The following is a 16,308-nucleotide window of genomic DNA, read 5'->3' as shown; positions in this document are numbered from 1 at the left end:
TTTTCTACTGATATAAACTTTTGGGTAAATGTCATTTTTAATACAATCTAATATTAAAATGAATGAATGTATCATAATTTAATGAACCATTTTCCTGGTGTTGGACATTTAACTAATTCACCATTTTCAGTTACCGTGATGACTAACATTGCAATAAACATCTCCATGTATGTCTTTTCTATATTTATGATCATTTATGTAGGAATCCAGTTACTTATGTTCGAATTCCAGATCTAATATTTTGCCCTTGAGCAAGTTACTTAAGCTCTGCACATATTACTTTCCTGATCTATTTCTTTTTTTTTTTAAAGATTTTTATTTGAGAGAGAGCAAGTAGGGGAGGGGTAGAAAGAGAGGGAGAGAATCTCAAGCAGATTCTGCCCTTAGAGCAAACCTCACAGCGGGCTCCATCTCACAACCCATGAGACCATGACCGGAGGCAAAAGTCACGAGTTGGATGCTTACTAAGGTGAGCCACCCAGACACCGCTTACTTTCCTGATTTTTAAATGGGAATAATTCTAGTATGATCATAAGATTGTTCTTAGGATTAAATTGGTTTGTGGACATAAAGCGTCTGGTTCAGTGTCTGACATATAATGAGCACTCAATAAGTGTTTGTTATTAAACACGGCCTGAATAATAATTACTGAATTCATTTATTTAGCACATCTATACTAAATGCACTGTATATGCCAGGTATTATCTTAAGCTCTGAGAAGAATAAGTGCTTTTATTTTTTAAAGATTTTATTTGAGAGAAAGAGCATGGCAGAGACAGAGGGAGGGAGAGAGCACAAGTGGGGTGGAGGGGCAGTGGAAGAGGGGAAACAGCCTCCCCACTGAGCTGGGAGCCCTACGTGGGGCTCAATCCCAGAAATGAGATCATGACCTGAGCTGAAGGCAGACACTTAATGGATTAAGCCACCCAGGGACTCGAGAAAAAATATTTTGATTTGGGTGGTGTTTACACAGGTGTGTACATAGGTAAAAATTCATTGAGCTGGGTACTTGAGTTTTGTGTCCTTTAACTATTTAGGAGTTACACCTCAATTACAAAGAAAATGTTTTTTTTTTAAAGTCCAAAAGAGATGATGGTGACTTGAGTGGTGACAGTGGAGATGATGTGAATACGGGATATGTTTTGAAAGTATAGCTGACAGATTTTGTGGATAAACTGGAAGCAGGAGGGGCGCCTGGGTGGCTCGGTGGGTTAAGCCTCTGCCTTTGGCCCAGGTCATGATCCCGGGGTTCTGGGATCGAGTCCCGCGTCTGGCTCTCTGTTCAGCGGGGAGTCTGCTTCCCTTCCTCTCTCTCTGCCTGCCTCTCTGCCTACTTGTGATTTCTGTTTGTCATATAAATGAATAAAATCTTTAAAAAAAAACAACTGGAAGCAGGATGTGAAAAAGAGAATGACAAAGGGAAGCCTTTAAAATGCACTGATTATGCAGCTGGATGAATTGTTAGTCATTTATGGAGAATGGGAAACAATGGAAGAAACATTTTGGAAGAGGGCTGAGAAGTCACATTTGGTTTTTAACATGTTAAGTCTAGATTCCTATTACACATCCAGTGCATATGAAATAGGCAGGGAGAAAATAAATCTGGAATTTGACAGTGAGATCAAGACCGAAGATTATAAATATGAGAGTGACCACCTCTAGTTGTTTAAAACTATGAGACTGGCGAAGACCTCTGAATGGAAATACAGAGTGAGATGAGGTGTAGGTCTGCAGTGAAACTGCTGAGGCACCTCTACATTGAGAGATTTGGTCTAGGACAGGGAGAAGAATCACTGGTAAAGCTGGAGAGAAACTGGAAAGGCATGGTGTCCCAGACGCCCAGTGAAGAGGGAGCAAGTATTCCACTGTGTCGAATGTTACTGGGAGATAAAGATGGGGACTGAGGATTGACTACTGGACATGGCAAAGTCAAAGTCATTGCGACCTTAGCAAGAATGGTTTTAATGAGGATGAATTTTGATTAGACTGAGTTCAAGAAACGGTGTGAAGAAAGGGCAACAGAATTAAGACTTTCTGAAGAGGTTTCTCCCTGTACTGTCCCCCCTCCCCCACCGAAAATAGAGGCAGATGATTAGGGCTGTAGCTGGAGTTACAAATGGAGTCAAAGGAAGGTTTAGATCAAAGAGTAGGAAGAGTTAACATATATACACCGTGCCAAATTGCGAAGCTAACATTTAAAGGAAAAAGTATTTTATTCACTTGTTTCCTTTGAAATCAGGTAGAGTCTACTACGTCTACATCGTTTATTCAAAATACTTGGTATGAGACGAAAAAAATCAGTATTTTCAGTGTTTACTACTTACAGAACTCTGCTGTGGTGTGATATCCACAAAAGACACTTTCTTATCTACAGGTGTTAAACGCTGTCTTGGTTTAGGTGTTGGTGCCTAAGATAAATCAATATGTCAAACTGAGTATGATAAACATATACTTAGATAAGACTTCAGCTATTTTTTCTTTCTTTCTTTTTTAAATACTATTTCTTAAGTTCTATAGGAAATTCAAAGTCAGTGTTACTCACAACAACTAATGGGCTAACAGAGGATGTTGAAGGTACTCTTTGGACAACTTCTGACTCTTCTTTGCGTATAAAATTTCCCAAGTCTTTAGTTGTTATAGATCCACTTGGTGGAAGGTAAGCAAATTTCCATTTCAATATAACATGGATGGTTCCTGCAGGATGCTTTTTATGATCTGTTAACTCAAATATTCCTGTCAAGTTATAAAATAATTTTAATTAATGCTAGAGTGAAGTTTTATTACCATAAGGATGAAAGAACAAAGAGAACTACCCACAGCTTTAAAAATAACTTTAGCTTTTACTCGCACCTCAAATGGCTTAGAGAATAAAGACAAAATAATCTATGATAGGTTCATCTCTGAAGCAGACTGCTTTCAGAAATTAAGGCCTCAGTGATGACAATTCTGATTCCAAGGTGAGAAAATTAACTTATAAATATTTTAATTCACTGAAATTAAATTCAGAGATTATTCAGAATTCTTAGCCTTCCTCTAAGACATTATCTGGGTTATAGCTAAGTATCAACCTCCTTTTGCCTTAAATATTCTCACAAAAGACTTGTCTCTATAGAAAAATATATTAAAAGTGCACAATTTCAAATAATTTATATATGTAAGGAAGTCTTCATATTACCATGTAATTTTATCAAGATTTTAAATATATTTTACTGGGATTTGTTAAATTACTCCAAATTAATGGTAGCACAACAAAAAAGTGTCCAGAAAATAAACTGTCCAAAATGGTAATAAAAAGTATCACCTAGCTGTAACTGTAATAAAGAGTCACAAATTTTAGTCATTGCACTAAATTTTTTTTTAAGATTTTATTTATTTATTTGAGAGAGAGAGAGACAGACAGACACAGCAAGCATGAGTGGGGTGAGGGAGCCCAATGCAGGGCTTGATCCCAGGACTCTGGGATCACGACCTGAGTCAAAAGAGATGCTTAACCAACTGAGCCACCCAGGTGGCCCTGCACTGAATTTTTCAGTATGAAAAATTCCAGACTAGAAAAAAACAAACCTGTATTAAGTATAGCTCTTGTTTAGGAGTAGTATCCTTTACTTGGTCCTCAAGTGTTTGATACATTTTTTAATGGCTGGCTGGGAAAGAAAAAACAACTCTAGACTTTAGAACAAAAGAATATAGATGGAATATAAGGAGGTGATAACTTTTATTACAGGCACAGGTGGGACTTCTAGAATGGTTGAGTGAAGAGCTCAGTAAATCCTTTCTACAAAAAGAAGAACATGATAAATCTGGACAAAATGATGAAAAAAAAGCCCCTATCATTTAAGTGCTCTGGAAATTGAACACAGGTGTACAACGAATTGAGAACATTTATTGATAAGAATCTACAGAAACTCAGTAACAATAGTAAGAGTCAGAACAGACTCTAATAAACTACTTCCCGGGCTGAACAGGAGAACTGTAGACTGCCTGAACTTTGAAAACCCATTACCCAACACATACACTAATCCACAGAAAAAGTGGGGAAGCCTACCAGCTCAAGGTATTGAAGTACAATCTTTTACCAATCAATGACCACTAAACAATGCTGACTCAAGCTTAAAATTAAATAAATAAAAACTTAGCAGAGACATCAGTGGGAACAGTGAGAGGAAGATACAGAATTAGTTCAGGCAAGTCACCAAGCAAAGACAATAAGAGAACCACCCTGAGGAGTAGGGGACAGCTGAAATCTAGAGCTGCTATAATATAGTATCCTAAATGTCCAGTTTTAAACAACAACAAAAAAATCATGGTGCTTGTGGAAAAGCAGGAGTGTATGCCGTATACATAGGAAAAAGGTCGTCAATTGACACCTTGTGGGAGTGCCTCAACGTTACACTTAGCAGACAAAAACCTCAGAACAGCTATTATAAATACGTTCAAAAATTAAAATGATATTTAAAGAATTAAAGGAAAATGTGATGACAATGATTTATAAAAAAGAACATGATAAAGAGAGAAATTTTATAAAAAAGAATTTTAAAAAATTCTGGAGTTGAAATTATAATTACTAAAATGAAAAAAATCAGTAGAGGGTCTCAATACGAGATTTGAGATGGCAGAAGAAAAAAAAATCAGTGATCTTGAATACTGACCAATAGAGATGATCCAATATGCAGAAAAAAAAAATGAAGAAAAATGAATAGTGCTTCAGAGAACTGTGGGATACCATTAAACACAAATGTACATGTAATTGGGAGTCTAAGAGGGAAGAAAGGGCAGAAAAAAAATTGAAGAAATAACAGCAGAAAATGCTCCAAATTTGGTACATAACAGCACCCTGTCCATAAAGAAGCTCAACAAATTCCAAGTAGGATAAGCACAGTGGGATCCACATCATACACATCATAGTCTGTTTAAAGCCATACATACACACATACACACACTAAAAAGAAAATCTTGAAGGTTATATCAAGTACAGGGGAACCATAATAATATTACCATCTGATTTCTCATTAGAAACAATGCCGGCCAGAAATTAGTCATCTGATACACCCAAAGTGCAAATGAAAAAAATAACTGATGACTAAGAATATTATTCCCAGTAAGACTATCCTTCAAAAAATAAAAGCAAAATAGACATTCTTAGATAATAATTGAGAGAATTCACTACCAGCAGACCTGAGTTATAATACATATTAAAGGAAGTTCTTTAGGTTGTAAGGAAGTGATACCAGATGTTAACTCAAATCAACACAAAGAACAGAGATTGATAAAAGTAATCACACAGGTAATTATGAAGCACAGTCTAAATATGTTGTCATTTCTTAACTCATTTAAAAGACAACCGCATAAAACAATAATAGTAAAATTATGTTGTTGAACTTACATGAAGATAAAATGTTTATGATAATAATAGCACAAAGGCGAGAGGGGCAATGGAGTTATATTGGAGTATGGACATAACACCAGACAGTAACTCAAATCCATAGGAAGAAATAAAGACTACCAGAAATGAAGGGAGGGAGGATGGAGGGAGGGGGAAGGAATACCAGAAATGGTAAACACATAAGTTAATGTGAGAGTCTCCTATAATTATAGATTTTCTCCTTTCTCCTGACTTCCTTAAAAGATAAAAAGTTACAGACTGCAATAATTATAACACTGTATTATTGGGTTTATAACATATATAGGCATTTTTATATAGATATGACAATAATAGCACAAAGGAGAGGAGAGGAAATGGAATTATATTGGGGCAGACTTTCTATATCTTGATGGAGTTGTTAGCATTAATTTTAGGCTGGTAAGACACATATCCTAATCTGTAGAACTACTAAGAAAATAACCAGGGAAAAAACTGTAGGCCCAACACTTAAGATTATCTAAGAACATTAGAAAGGTTAGTCATATCCACAATTGAAGTATAATTTAGGTTTGTTTTTACAACTTCATAGATTCAAGAAATACACTTACCTGAGATACATCTGTCATGTGCCAATGAAATCAGAGGCACATTGACTTTTCCTATATATATATTCTCTTGAGTATCACTATCATCAAACACATAAAAACTCAGAGACTCTGACTTAAGGTACCGATCCAAATCCATATTCATCGGCACTGGGAAACACATGTGATCATCAAACTGTGGATCATTGCTACTGGGAATGATGGCTGTATCGTGGTCTGCAAAATCAAAAAACTTGTACACAACATATGGGTGTGGCTGAAGGTGGTTTGCTTGGGACTTCAAGTGGCTGCAACATCTGACTGTAACATGAAGTTCATTTAAGTTGCCATCTGTGGGATCAGCAGAACTGGGCTGAGAAGTTTTGGGTGCTGGCTGACTTGACTGGAAAAAAATACATAGTTATATTACAGTAATAACACACTGAAAAGATAAATAGCAGCTGTCAAATCCCAAACAAAATAATCTGGTGAATGAACAAAAAGCTGGATATTTACACTTCATAGTGAATTTCTCAGTAAAAACCAGATTCTTAGTCAAAACTAGTATTCCCTAGAACATGAACAGGTGATCTTAAGATAGATGACTGAGCTTACATGTAGAAACTGTTGTTAAAACCAAGAATTGTTATTGTCAAATTCTATTTAATAACTAATGAGTAATGTGAATAGATGGGTCCAAAGACAAATGTCCTCTAGGTCACAATTTTATTAAGAGCTGATTCTTCAAGCACTCCAGCTATTGTAATCCTATCTCACTCTTACGTAAGAATCCAGTGAATTTGATGGAGCCCACCCAGAGAGATTATTTCATTATATTTGGGCTGGTCCTCCTTTTCAACCAATGGTGTTTGGGAAAGCAGATATTTGAGTCGAGATTAGCCAGCATACTGAAGTTCAACTGCTATGAGAACAGGAGACCATGGTCAGAGATAAACACCGGAGGGCATAAAAAGTTAGGATTGGGAGGACATTTCAGAAGAAAGATGCATCAAAGGAATGATTAGGCAGAGCTGGAAGATACTCCATGGCCCCTTATGAAACTATTGTTCAGGGAGCCAGTGCGTAAGTATTTTAACAAACAATTGCACTAATTGTGAAGCCCACCACAGCTGATGACTTGGGACAAAGAAATGTTAGTGTTCCAGGGCCTTGTTTAGTTTAGTGTTGGACCATTCTCTACTTTCCACAAAGGGGCTCCTCTTCAACTGCTTTTCTGAATCTGGAACCTCTGACTCCAGCAAGTTTACTGGAGAAGGCAAAATAGAACCGAACTCATCATGGCCTCAGCAGAGACATCTGATGGTGCGGTGAGGAGAAACCGGAGAAGGGGAGCCCAGTACTGCTATCCCAGGGCTGGTTTGTATTCAGCTACAGAACTCTGAGTGCAATGATTTAAGAAGTACCTCCTCTGTTTCTCACTTCAAATCTACCCACAAAAGCTGGAATTCAAATAAATGACTCACCCGAGCCAGAAAATGGGAGTCTAAAAACAATGAAACTACAAAACTAAATAAATAACCTGGTCTAATTTTTTTAAAGATTTTATTTATTTGAGAGAGAGAGCATGAGAGGGGAGAAAGTCAGAGGGAGAAGGAGACTCCCCACAGAGTTGGGAGCCCAAGGTAGTCGCTTAACCAACTGAGCCACCCAGGCACCCTAACCTGGTCTATTTTTAATTCTCTTTTCCATTACAGCATTTCCCAATGTATGTTCTGAAGAATACTACTCCAGAAAGATGATCTCTGGGAAACAGGTGTCATTCTTTTGTAAATTTGGGAATTAATGTTATATTAGTCCTGGTTCTTTAATTGAAAATTATGGAAACTAATTCCACCTAGCAAACACAACAAAAAGAGACTTTAATGTTAGTCCATATGGTTAGTTCATAGAATTGTATAGCAGAAATGCAGGTGGGCCTTAGGAAGGTAAGAGGACTGGAAAACTGCCAGAATTTACACTCGATCTAGTGCCCGTTTTTCTCTGTATGCTTGCTCATTATTCTTTCTCTCCAGACCCATTTTCTTTCCTTTGCTGGTTAACATGGTAGAAGATGGCTGCCCTACAGCTCCCAATTTCACATGTTCCAAGCAGGGAAAATCTTGCTTTCTCTTGAAAACAGAATCCAATTGGCTTAACTGGGGTCAGGTGGACACTCCCGAATCAGTAGTCATAATATGAGTAGAGAGTGGCAGTGGACAGGACCACTGGGCATAAATCTGGCCTCTGGCAGGGCCAGCCCCACGAACTGGGAGTGACAGGGGTCCAAACGAAAAAAGATAATTATGACTTGAGCAGACATTCCAATATGTTTCAACTCTATTTTATCCCTTTGTTACTCAATTCAAGTGCATATTTTAAGCTTTCCTCTTGGGATTCTTGTTATACGTGATGAGTCAAGGACCCTATTTCACTGGGCTCGCTTTAGTGCTTTCTGCATTCACTGGATCATGGAATTCTTTTGGAAGTATGGCTATTACGACTACATGAAACACAGCTTGGGCAATGCTGCTCTGAGGAATTGTGTTTAAACTTGCAGCTCAGGATACTGCAATTTTTCAAAAGTGCCCTGGGTAGCGCAAGGAGTTCCTTTGTGGTGATGGAACAACTCTGGGTCTTTCTTGTGGTGGCAGTTACATGAATATATACAGGTGGTAAAACTGCATAGGACACACACACACACACACACACACACGAGTGCATGTAAAAACTGATAAAATACGAATAAGGTCTGTAATCTAGTTAAAGGTATTGTACCAACGTCAGTTTCCTGGTTTTGATAATGTATTGCAGTTATGTAAGACGTTACAATTGGGAGAAGCTGGGTGAAGGGTACATAGAACTTCTCTGTACAGTTCTTGTACTTCCTGTAAATCTATAATTCTTTCAAAATAAAAAGTTAAAAAGAGTCACTTGATGGCTGTGAAAGAAAATGATTTTGGTTTAAAGCATAACATAAAAAGACATATTATAAAATTTCTGTATCATAAAAATGTCTTAAAGTCCAACCAGCTCACCCATTGCATTTGCTCTGGCCCCTTATAATTTGATGTTATATATCCCAAAGCCTTTGCTCGTTCTCGATAAAGTCGAATTGCTTGATCCATGGGAATCCGTAATCTGAACCAGTATTCCACTGTGCCAAAATTTGGGATGTCTCCTTTAGTTCCTACAAACAAATGCATAACTCACTGTTAAAATTTTATACTGAGTAAAATAATATATGACTTGCACAAATGATGTGTGATTGGCAAAGAACAGAGCTGAAGAAAATCCAGTTACCTCTGTAAGTATGAGTTTCATTGTATGTTAGTATTATTAAAGAAAGAGCTATGTCAGATTATGTTTGAGATATTCCAACTTATGCTATTGCAATCCTTCTAAAATATAAAGAAAAAACTAAACACTGTATTAAATACTGCACAGATTCTTGTTGATGCTACAGTAGCTTGTTTTTAACAAGTTGTATTCAATGTAGACTGACAGATGCAATATGAAATCTCAAAATTATAAATATGAAATTCCACATTATGATTCGACTTTCAAGACGTCTTTGGCACCTTCCCACTTCTCCACCAGGCCACAAGTACAGGGACAAATGCTATAGCTACGCCAAATATATGCTGGATGTAATTCATGCGTGCATGAGGTTCGCCCTATATACCCTCACTCTTCTTTCCAAGTCGAGCAGCTCTTCATGTCTCTTCCTCTGTGAAGATTTCCTCTACAGCTCTTGGGGGATTTAAGGGCTCTCTGCTTCCTTCAAAGAGGGGAGGAAAATGTTCTCTCATTAGGACACTGATTCCTTTCATATAACTCTCTGTTCACCAGTGTATTTCTCCATCCACACTATAAATTTCTTGAGGGCAAGGACTGTGGTTTCCATTGATAGATTCCTACCCGAGGGACTAGTATACAATGGGTACTCAATATTTGTTGAATAGAAGATATTCTATATGTAAGCTTTCCTGAACATATATTATTAAAACTATTTCCCCATTCTCTTCTAGTTCATCAATTTCTTTCTCACTGATGGATCATTCTCATCAACATGCAAACATGATTCAAATCTGATACAATTTTTTAAAAAAGTCCTAGAACAAGAATATTAATGCATATACATATACATATAGATATTTTCTTGTATATGCTTAAGATTTCTTTGGAAGAATTTGCAGCCTTTGGTGAGAGGTTCCAGGGTAGCTGGGGGAGGAATAGAAGAGAGAGATTTTAAAGTATAAACTTTTATACCTTTTGATTTGAGTCATGTAAATATATTATCCCCGTCATCAATCAATCAATAAAATAAAATCCCTCCCGAGAAGCTAAGTCACCCTCTTTTCTTCTTGAAATGGTTTCTTTACTTGTCCTCTAGGATACTATATGCTCTTGGCTTGCCTTTCAAATCACTTTAGTTTCCTTTGCTGGTGTCTCTTCTTCTTCATGAACTCTAAGTTGTGCGGTTTTCCAGTCCTTGGCCACATTCTCTGCTTTGTGTACATTCACTCTCTACGTGATATTATCTAGGCCGAAGGCTTAAAATATATTCCATATGGTAATGACTCCCCTTTTCATGTGTTTATCCCTGACCTTGGGCCTAGGGCTAGTGTATTCACTGACCACATGCCATCTCCACTTGGCTATCCAACAGGCAGCCAGTCTTAACTTGTTCAAACAAAATTCTTGATTTTCTTCCCCAGATTTGTTCCTTTCCCAGGCCTATTTCAATAAATGGGTTCACGATTCTCCTTGTTGTGCATGCTAGAAATTCTTGTCTCCTCCATTTCCTTCATTACTCTCTATTCAATTGATAAGCAAGTCTTAAAGTTAATCAAACATAAACTGAAAATAACCACTTCTTATCACTCTTCTCACTACCATCTTACTCCAAGCCACCACCATCATCTTTCTAGATTAATGTAATAGCCTGATAATGATCCTAATTTTCCCTCTTGGCCTCAACAGACTATTCTTCCCCCAGCACTCAGGGTTGTTCTTCTAAGACATATGTGTGATCCCATCACTTCCCTCCTCAAAACTCCAATGACTTTCATCACTCAGAGAGAAAAAAATCCATTTGCCTCACCATGACCTACAAGTCTCTAGAGCATGATCCAGTCCTTCCACTGTTTTTTGTTTTGTTTTGTTGTTGTTTATATTTTTTAAAGTGTACTTTCTTTTCTTTAAAAGTTTTCATTCAAATTCCAGTTAGTTAACATACAGTGTAATAGTAGTTTCAGGAACAATTTAGTGATTCAATACTTCCATACATCACCCAGGGCTCATCACGACAGACAAGTGGCCTCCTTAATCCCTGTCACCTATTTCCCCATCCCTCACCCACCTCCCTTATGGTAACCAGCAGTTTGTTGTCTAGAGTTAAGAGTCTGTTTCTTGGTTTGCCATCCCCTCCCTTCTCTCCCTTTGCTCGTTTGTTTTGTTTCTTAAATTCCACATATGAGTGAAATCATATGGTATTTGCCTTTCTCTGACTGACTTTGCTTAGTCGTTCTTCTATTGCTTTAATCACTTTTCTGCTTTAGCCACTGGCCTTCTTGCTGTTCCTCCAACATGTCATGTTTGTCCCTCCACTTGGTACTTGCTGTTACCTCTGCATGAAACATTCTTCCCCTGGATCCGGTCATGGATCTTTACTCAGGTCTTTATCAATGTCAATCACCAGAGAAGTTCTTATCTGAATTAGCAACCTTCCATATTTCTCGTTAGCCTATTCATTTTTCTTCATTTGATGAGATATATATTTGTTTTATGGACTGTCTTCCCCTCTAGAAGGTAAGCTACATGATGGCTGGGGCTCTGTCCGGCTTACTTAGCACTGTATTTCCAACGCCTACTAACAGTGATAACATCAGCTCTTAAAAAAATATTTGATGGGACGCCTGGGTGGCTCAGTGGGTTAAGCTGCTGCCTTCAGCTCAGGTCATGATCCTAGCGTCCTGGGATCGAGTCCCACATTGGGTTCCTTGTCCAGCAGGGAGCCTGCTTCTCTCTCTGCCTCTGTCTGCCTCTCTGCCTGCTTGTGCTCTCTGACAAATAAATAAATAAAATCTTAAAAAAAAATTTGATGAATGTACTACAGTTAATGCTTAATCAAAAAAAGGGTATTAATATGGTAAATAAATATTTGCACTTATAAACTTCTAAAAAATTAATAGCCATTGCACTGACATCACCCATGACATTTAGGATAGTCTAACCAACTGTGGGCAGATCAATTAGAGGACACTGTCCTACCCTCAAGGCATCTTGAATCCCTAGAGAAGGCAGTAATGTCGAACACCATATTAATATATAAACCAGATTAGCGATTCAAATGTCCAAAGCTTATAAGATTGTACTTACCAACCAAACTTGCTGTGCAAAATATTCGACCACTTTTTTCTAGGATTTCATGGAATCTCAACTGGCCTGCCGCAATTGTTTCATAATCTGTGCTGTAAGCTTGGTGGACCTCAAGAGTGATAGTATTCTTCTGAATATATTGTAAAAATAAGTCATTAACATGAACGAGATATTGAGAAGTGAAGTTGTATTCTGGGTGAAGGCCTTGCACAATGGGAGTTGTCTGTAGTTCAAAATCATAGAAAGCATAGGTACAGAAAGTGACAGGCTCTTTATCTCCAGACGCCTGTAAAACTTCAGAAGAAAAGGTTACTTTGTTGATATGGATTTCAAATAGGTTTTCGCCTCGTTCTAAGTGAAGAGTTTCATCAAATTCATCAATGGAGTCATCTGGTGTGATTTCTGGTTTAAATTTATACTGCTTGGTGCCATAGGCAATATCCTTTAATTGGGCTGCAAGAGAAGACACACAGTTTAGATGTTTTTTAAATATTGACATATGAAGATACAAACTGGCTTTTGAAGTGGTATGAAGTCTAATTGCTTTGGTGAAGAGTCTCAATCTTAAATTCTATGACTACATGGTTTTTCTGTGGGTAATATTGTAGTCTACAAAAATTCATCCTTTGTTTTGACACTGGTTATTAACAAGAAACTTACAACTCAAGTTATAATACAGTCTGTACCAGGAGAAAGGAAAAAGAAAAAAGAAAGAAAGGTTTTTGAACGAAGAGCTGAAGTAAATATTTGGATTCTCCCTATTCTGCTGTTTCTGCTTTATTATATTCTCTCCTTTAAAGTCAGTTTCTTTTCCCACTGGCTCTTTCTCTTCAGATTCCTAAAGCTTCTCCTTTTCTACTTTTGGGATGATGGGTATGTTTATTGCCTTGATTGTGGTGATGGTTTCACAGTGTAGCCATGGGCCCAAATTCACCAAGCTGTATGCCTCAAACATGTGCAGTTTAAAGTATGCTAACTGTACTTCCATAAATCTGTGTTTTAAAAAGATATGTCTTTTTTAGATAACACGTCATCCCCGTGTTACATCCAAATTTCTGGAAAAAGTAACAGATGCTTGTGTGTACAGTTCATCATCAACAGACATTCTCCAAGCTCCTGCAAAGAATATCTGCCTTACTTTCCTCATGAAACTGCTCCAGAAAAGGTTACCGATAGATAACAAATCAATTGCTAGATGGAATAGACTTTGGTTCTTGTATCATTGATTTCTTTGCTTCCTTGACATTGATGGTCACTTTCCCTTTTATGAACTGCTATCCTACTTTCTTTTTCTTCTACCTCTCTTGTTTTTTCTTTTTTCTATTTTTTTAAAGGGTTTTCTCTTTTTCTCATAGTTTGCTGGGGGCCCTATTTTTATCCTCTTGTTAGTCTATATATTCTTATAGGCAACCTCCATCTTTTATAATTTCTGCTACTATCAATATGCGAAGACTTTCCTTTTTCTTTTTCTTCTTTTTTTTTTTTAAAGATTTTATTTATTTGACAGAGATCACAAGTAGGCAGAGAGGCAGGCAGAGAGAGGAGGAAGCAGTCTCCCTGCTGAGCAGAGAGCCCGATGCAGGGCTCAATCCCAGGACTCCAGGATTGTGAACTGAGCTGAAGGTGGAGGCTTTAACCCACTGAGCCACCCTGGCACCCCTCTCTTTTTTCTATTTTTATTTCAGATTTATTTTCTGAACTCCAGATCCATATATCTCATGGCTTGCTGGGCTCTCTATCTAGATATCCCCTAGCCACATCAAACTCAACATATCCAAAATAGCATACAGCCAATGTAGAGTATTCTCTTCCAGGTATTTCTGTACTCAACATCTCAAGTGCTGGTGTTAGCATTCATCCAGTTGCTTACACCTGTTGCCACAGAATCGGTCTAGTTTCTCTTTCTCTTAACTATCACCACATCCACAGGGTCACTACAATTCAACACTGTCTCTTAAGTCTTTCCAAGTTTGTCCCTGTCCATTCTCTGTCCACTAATGCTACTTTACCTACATTCCCAGTGTTTATTACCCAGATTATCATGGAACCCAAAGTGCTTTCTTCCTTCATATCTTATTTTTTCTAATAATGATAGCATAATCTCCAAACTGTAGTTCTGAGTGTATTATTGCCTACCTTAAAAACTGCTTAGTGGTATTCTAGGTTATCAAGTGTCAAACTCTTCAAGGTGGCAAACAGGGCCTTCATGAACTGGCTCATCCCAGCCTTAACTGGAGAGATTCTCCCCCTTTATTAACTACGAGTTCCAATTAGACGGATCAGCATTGGTGGTATAGTGGTGAGCATTGCTGCCTTCCAATTAGATGGATCTGCATGCAGTTTGGCAAATGAAAGGCCCTGCTTCACAGTTAGGGCATTTAACATGAATCCTCTACTGTCTGGAATGCCTTTCATTGTTTTTACTTAATGGTGAATTCTGTCATTTTTTAAGATTCCAAACTTACTTAGCGGAGTCTTCCCTGAATCTTCAGGTTTAAATAGGTCTTCTCTCCTCCATGTTTCCTTGGTATCACCTGCATTTTCCTAGCTTCACATTCTTCATGGTCAAGTATGACTATTTATGTGATCTCTCTTTGTTTTAAAAAAAATACTTTATTTACTTATTTGAGAGAGAGAGAGAGACAGACAGACAGACAGTGAGAGCATGAGCGAGAGGGAAGAGAAGCAGAATCCTCACTATGTGTGGAGCCTGGGCCAGGGTGGCAGATGCAACAACGCAGGGCGATTCGTCAGAGCAGGGAGATCCCAGGACCCAATGAGATCATGGCCCAAGCCAAAGTCAGACCCTTAACCAACTGAGCCACCCAGGTGCCCTTATCCTATGTGCTCCATCTTATGAGTTCCTTGAGGGTGGTACCTGAGCTTTTTTTTTTTTTTTTTCTATTTGGATTCTCCCTCCCTAGCACATTGCTTAGGATGCATTAAGAGCCTGAGCATGTCTAAGGAATGAATAAATAAATTTAGGGGACAGATGAAATTTATTGGTGAAGATTTAATAAGACTAAAAGGAATGAAAATCCTAAACTATGTGACCTCCTTGTTATTCAGGAAAATTCTAGTAAGCAAATTTTTGAGTACTACTTGAAATAAAAGGTATATACTGCTCTTTGACTTTTGGAAAACCCTGTTCAGGCAGATAAAAATATTTACCGAGCCCTTCTACTTAGAGCAGTGGTTCTTAAAGTGTGCTTTGGGAACCCTGAGGATCCCTGAAACTGCTCTGAAGGTTTGTGAGGTCAAAACTATTTTTAAAATAATCCCGACATGTCACTTGTCTTTTTCATTCTTATGCTCTCACAAGTGTTTAATGGAGTTCCCCAGACTACATAATGTGTGATAGCATAACAGATTGAATGCAGAAAGCAGGTTTAAAAACCCAGCTGTTTTCTATTAAGGGGCACACCAAAAAGTTTGCAAAAATGTCAAACAATTAAAAAAATGTTAAACAGTTTAAAACAATGTCACTCTTCTCACTATTTTTCTGTATGGAAAATACAGCTTTTAAAAAATAAATACTGAAATTTATGTTAACATGTAATGGGTTTATTATTATTTTAGCATGACATAAAATAAATATTTTCAAAATTTCTCTTTCAATTCTTAATATGATAAGTAGAACCCATATAAGCAAGAGGCCTTTGGGATCCTCAGCAATTTTCAAGAGTGTGAAATTACTGCTGGCATCAATCATTTGAATTAAACATTGTATGCCAGAGGACATGAAAGAGAGACTAAGTACTCAGCCTCATAGAATTTATGTCGCAGTCACAGGGAATATGCAAAACTCGAACAGTAAAGAACACTTATATAACCCCCACACATAATTTTTGAGTACATAAGAGGAAAAATGCGAAGTACTGAGGTAGTGTTTTACAAAGTATAGTCTTGCAACTGCATCTGAATCACTTGGGAGTTATTTCTAAATCTATAGAACCACGGATCCCCTGATCTCTAGGGGTA

The 16,308-nt window shown here is 37.6% G+C and overlaps 1 protein-coding gene across 6 annotated transcripts in view; it reads right to left on the bottom strand.

Moving 5' to 3' along the window:
- The window catches only part of RPGRIP1L (RPGRIP1 like), a 94,568-nt gene that overhangs the window by 36,402 nt on the left and 41,858 nt on the right, over positions 1 to 16,308 (bottom strand). For all 6 annotated transcript variants that reach the window (XM_047712431.1, XM_047712433.1, XM_047712432.1 and 3 more), the window contains 5 exons: positions 12,328 to 12,780; positions 8,982 to 9,133; positions 5,971 to 6,349; positions 2,543 to 2,733; positions 2,325 to 2,408 (listed from right to left, as the gene is read on the bottom strand). In XM_047712431.1, the coding sequence (XP_047568387.1) occupies positions 2,325 to 2,408; positions 2,543 to 2,733; positions 5,971 to 6,349; positions 8,982 to 9,133; positions 12,328 to 12,780 (1,259 nt within the window). The remainder of the gene's footprint in view (positions 1 to 2,324; positions 2,409 to 2,542; positions 2,734 to 5,970; positions 6,350 to 8,981; positions 9,134 to 12,327; positions 12,781 to 16,308) is intronic.

The sequence above is a fragment of the Lutra lutra genome, chromosome 17, assembly GCF_902655055.1.
Source record: "Lutra lutra chromosome 17, mLutLut1.2, whole genome shotgun sequence".
Taxonomy (NCBI): Eukaryota; Metazoa; Chordata; class Mammalia; order Carnivora; family Mustelidae; genus Lutra; species Lutra lutra.
The sequence above is the reverse complement of the archived record's forward strand: the minus strand, read 5'-3'. Positions and strand labels throughout refer to the sequence as shown.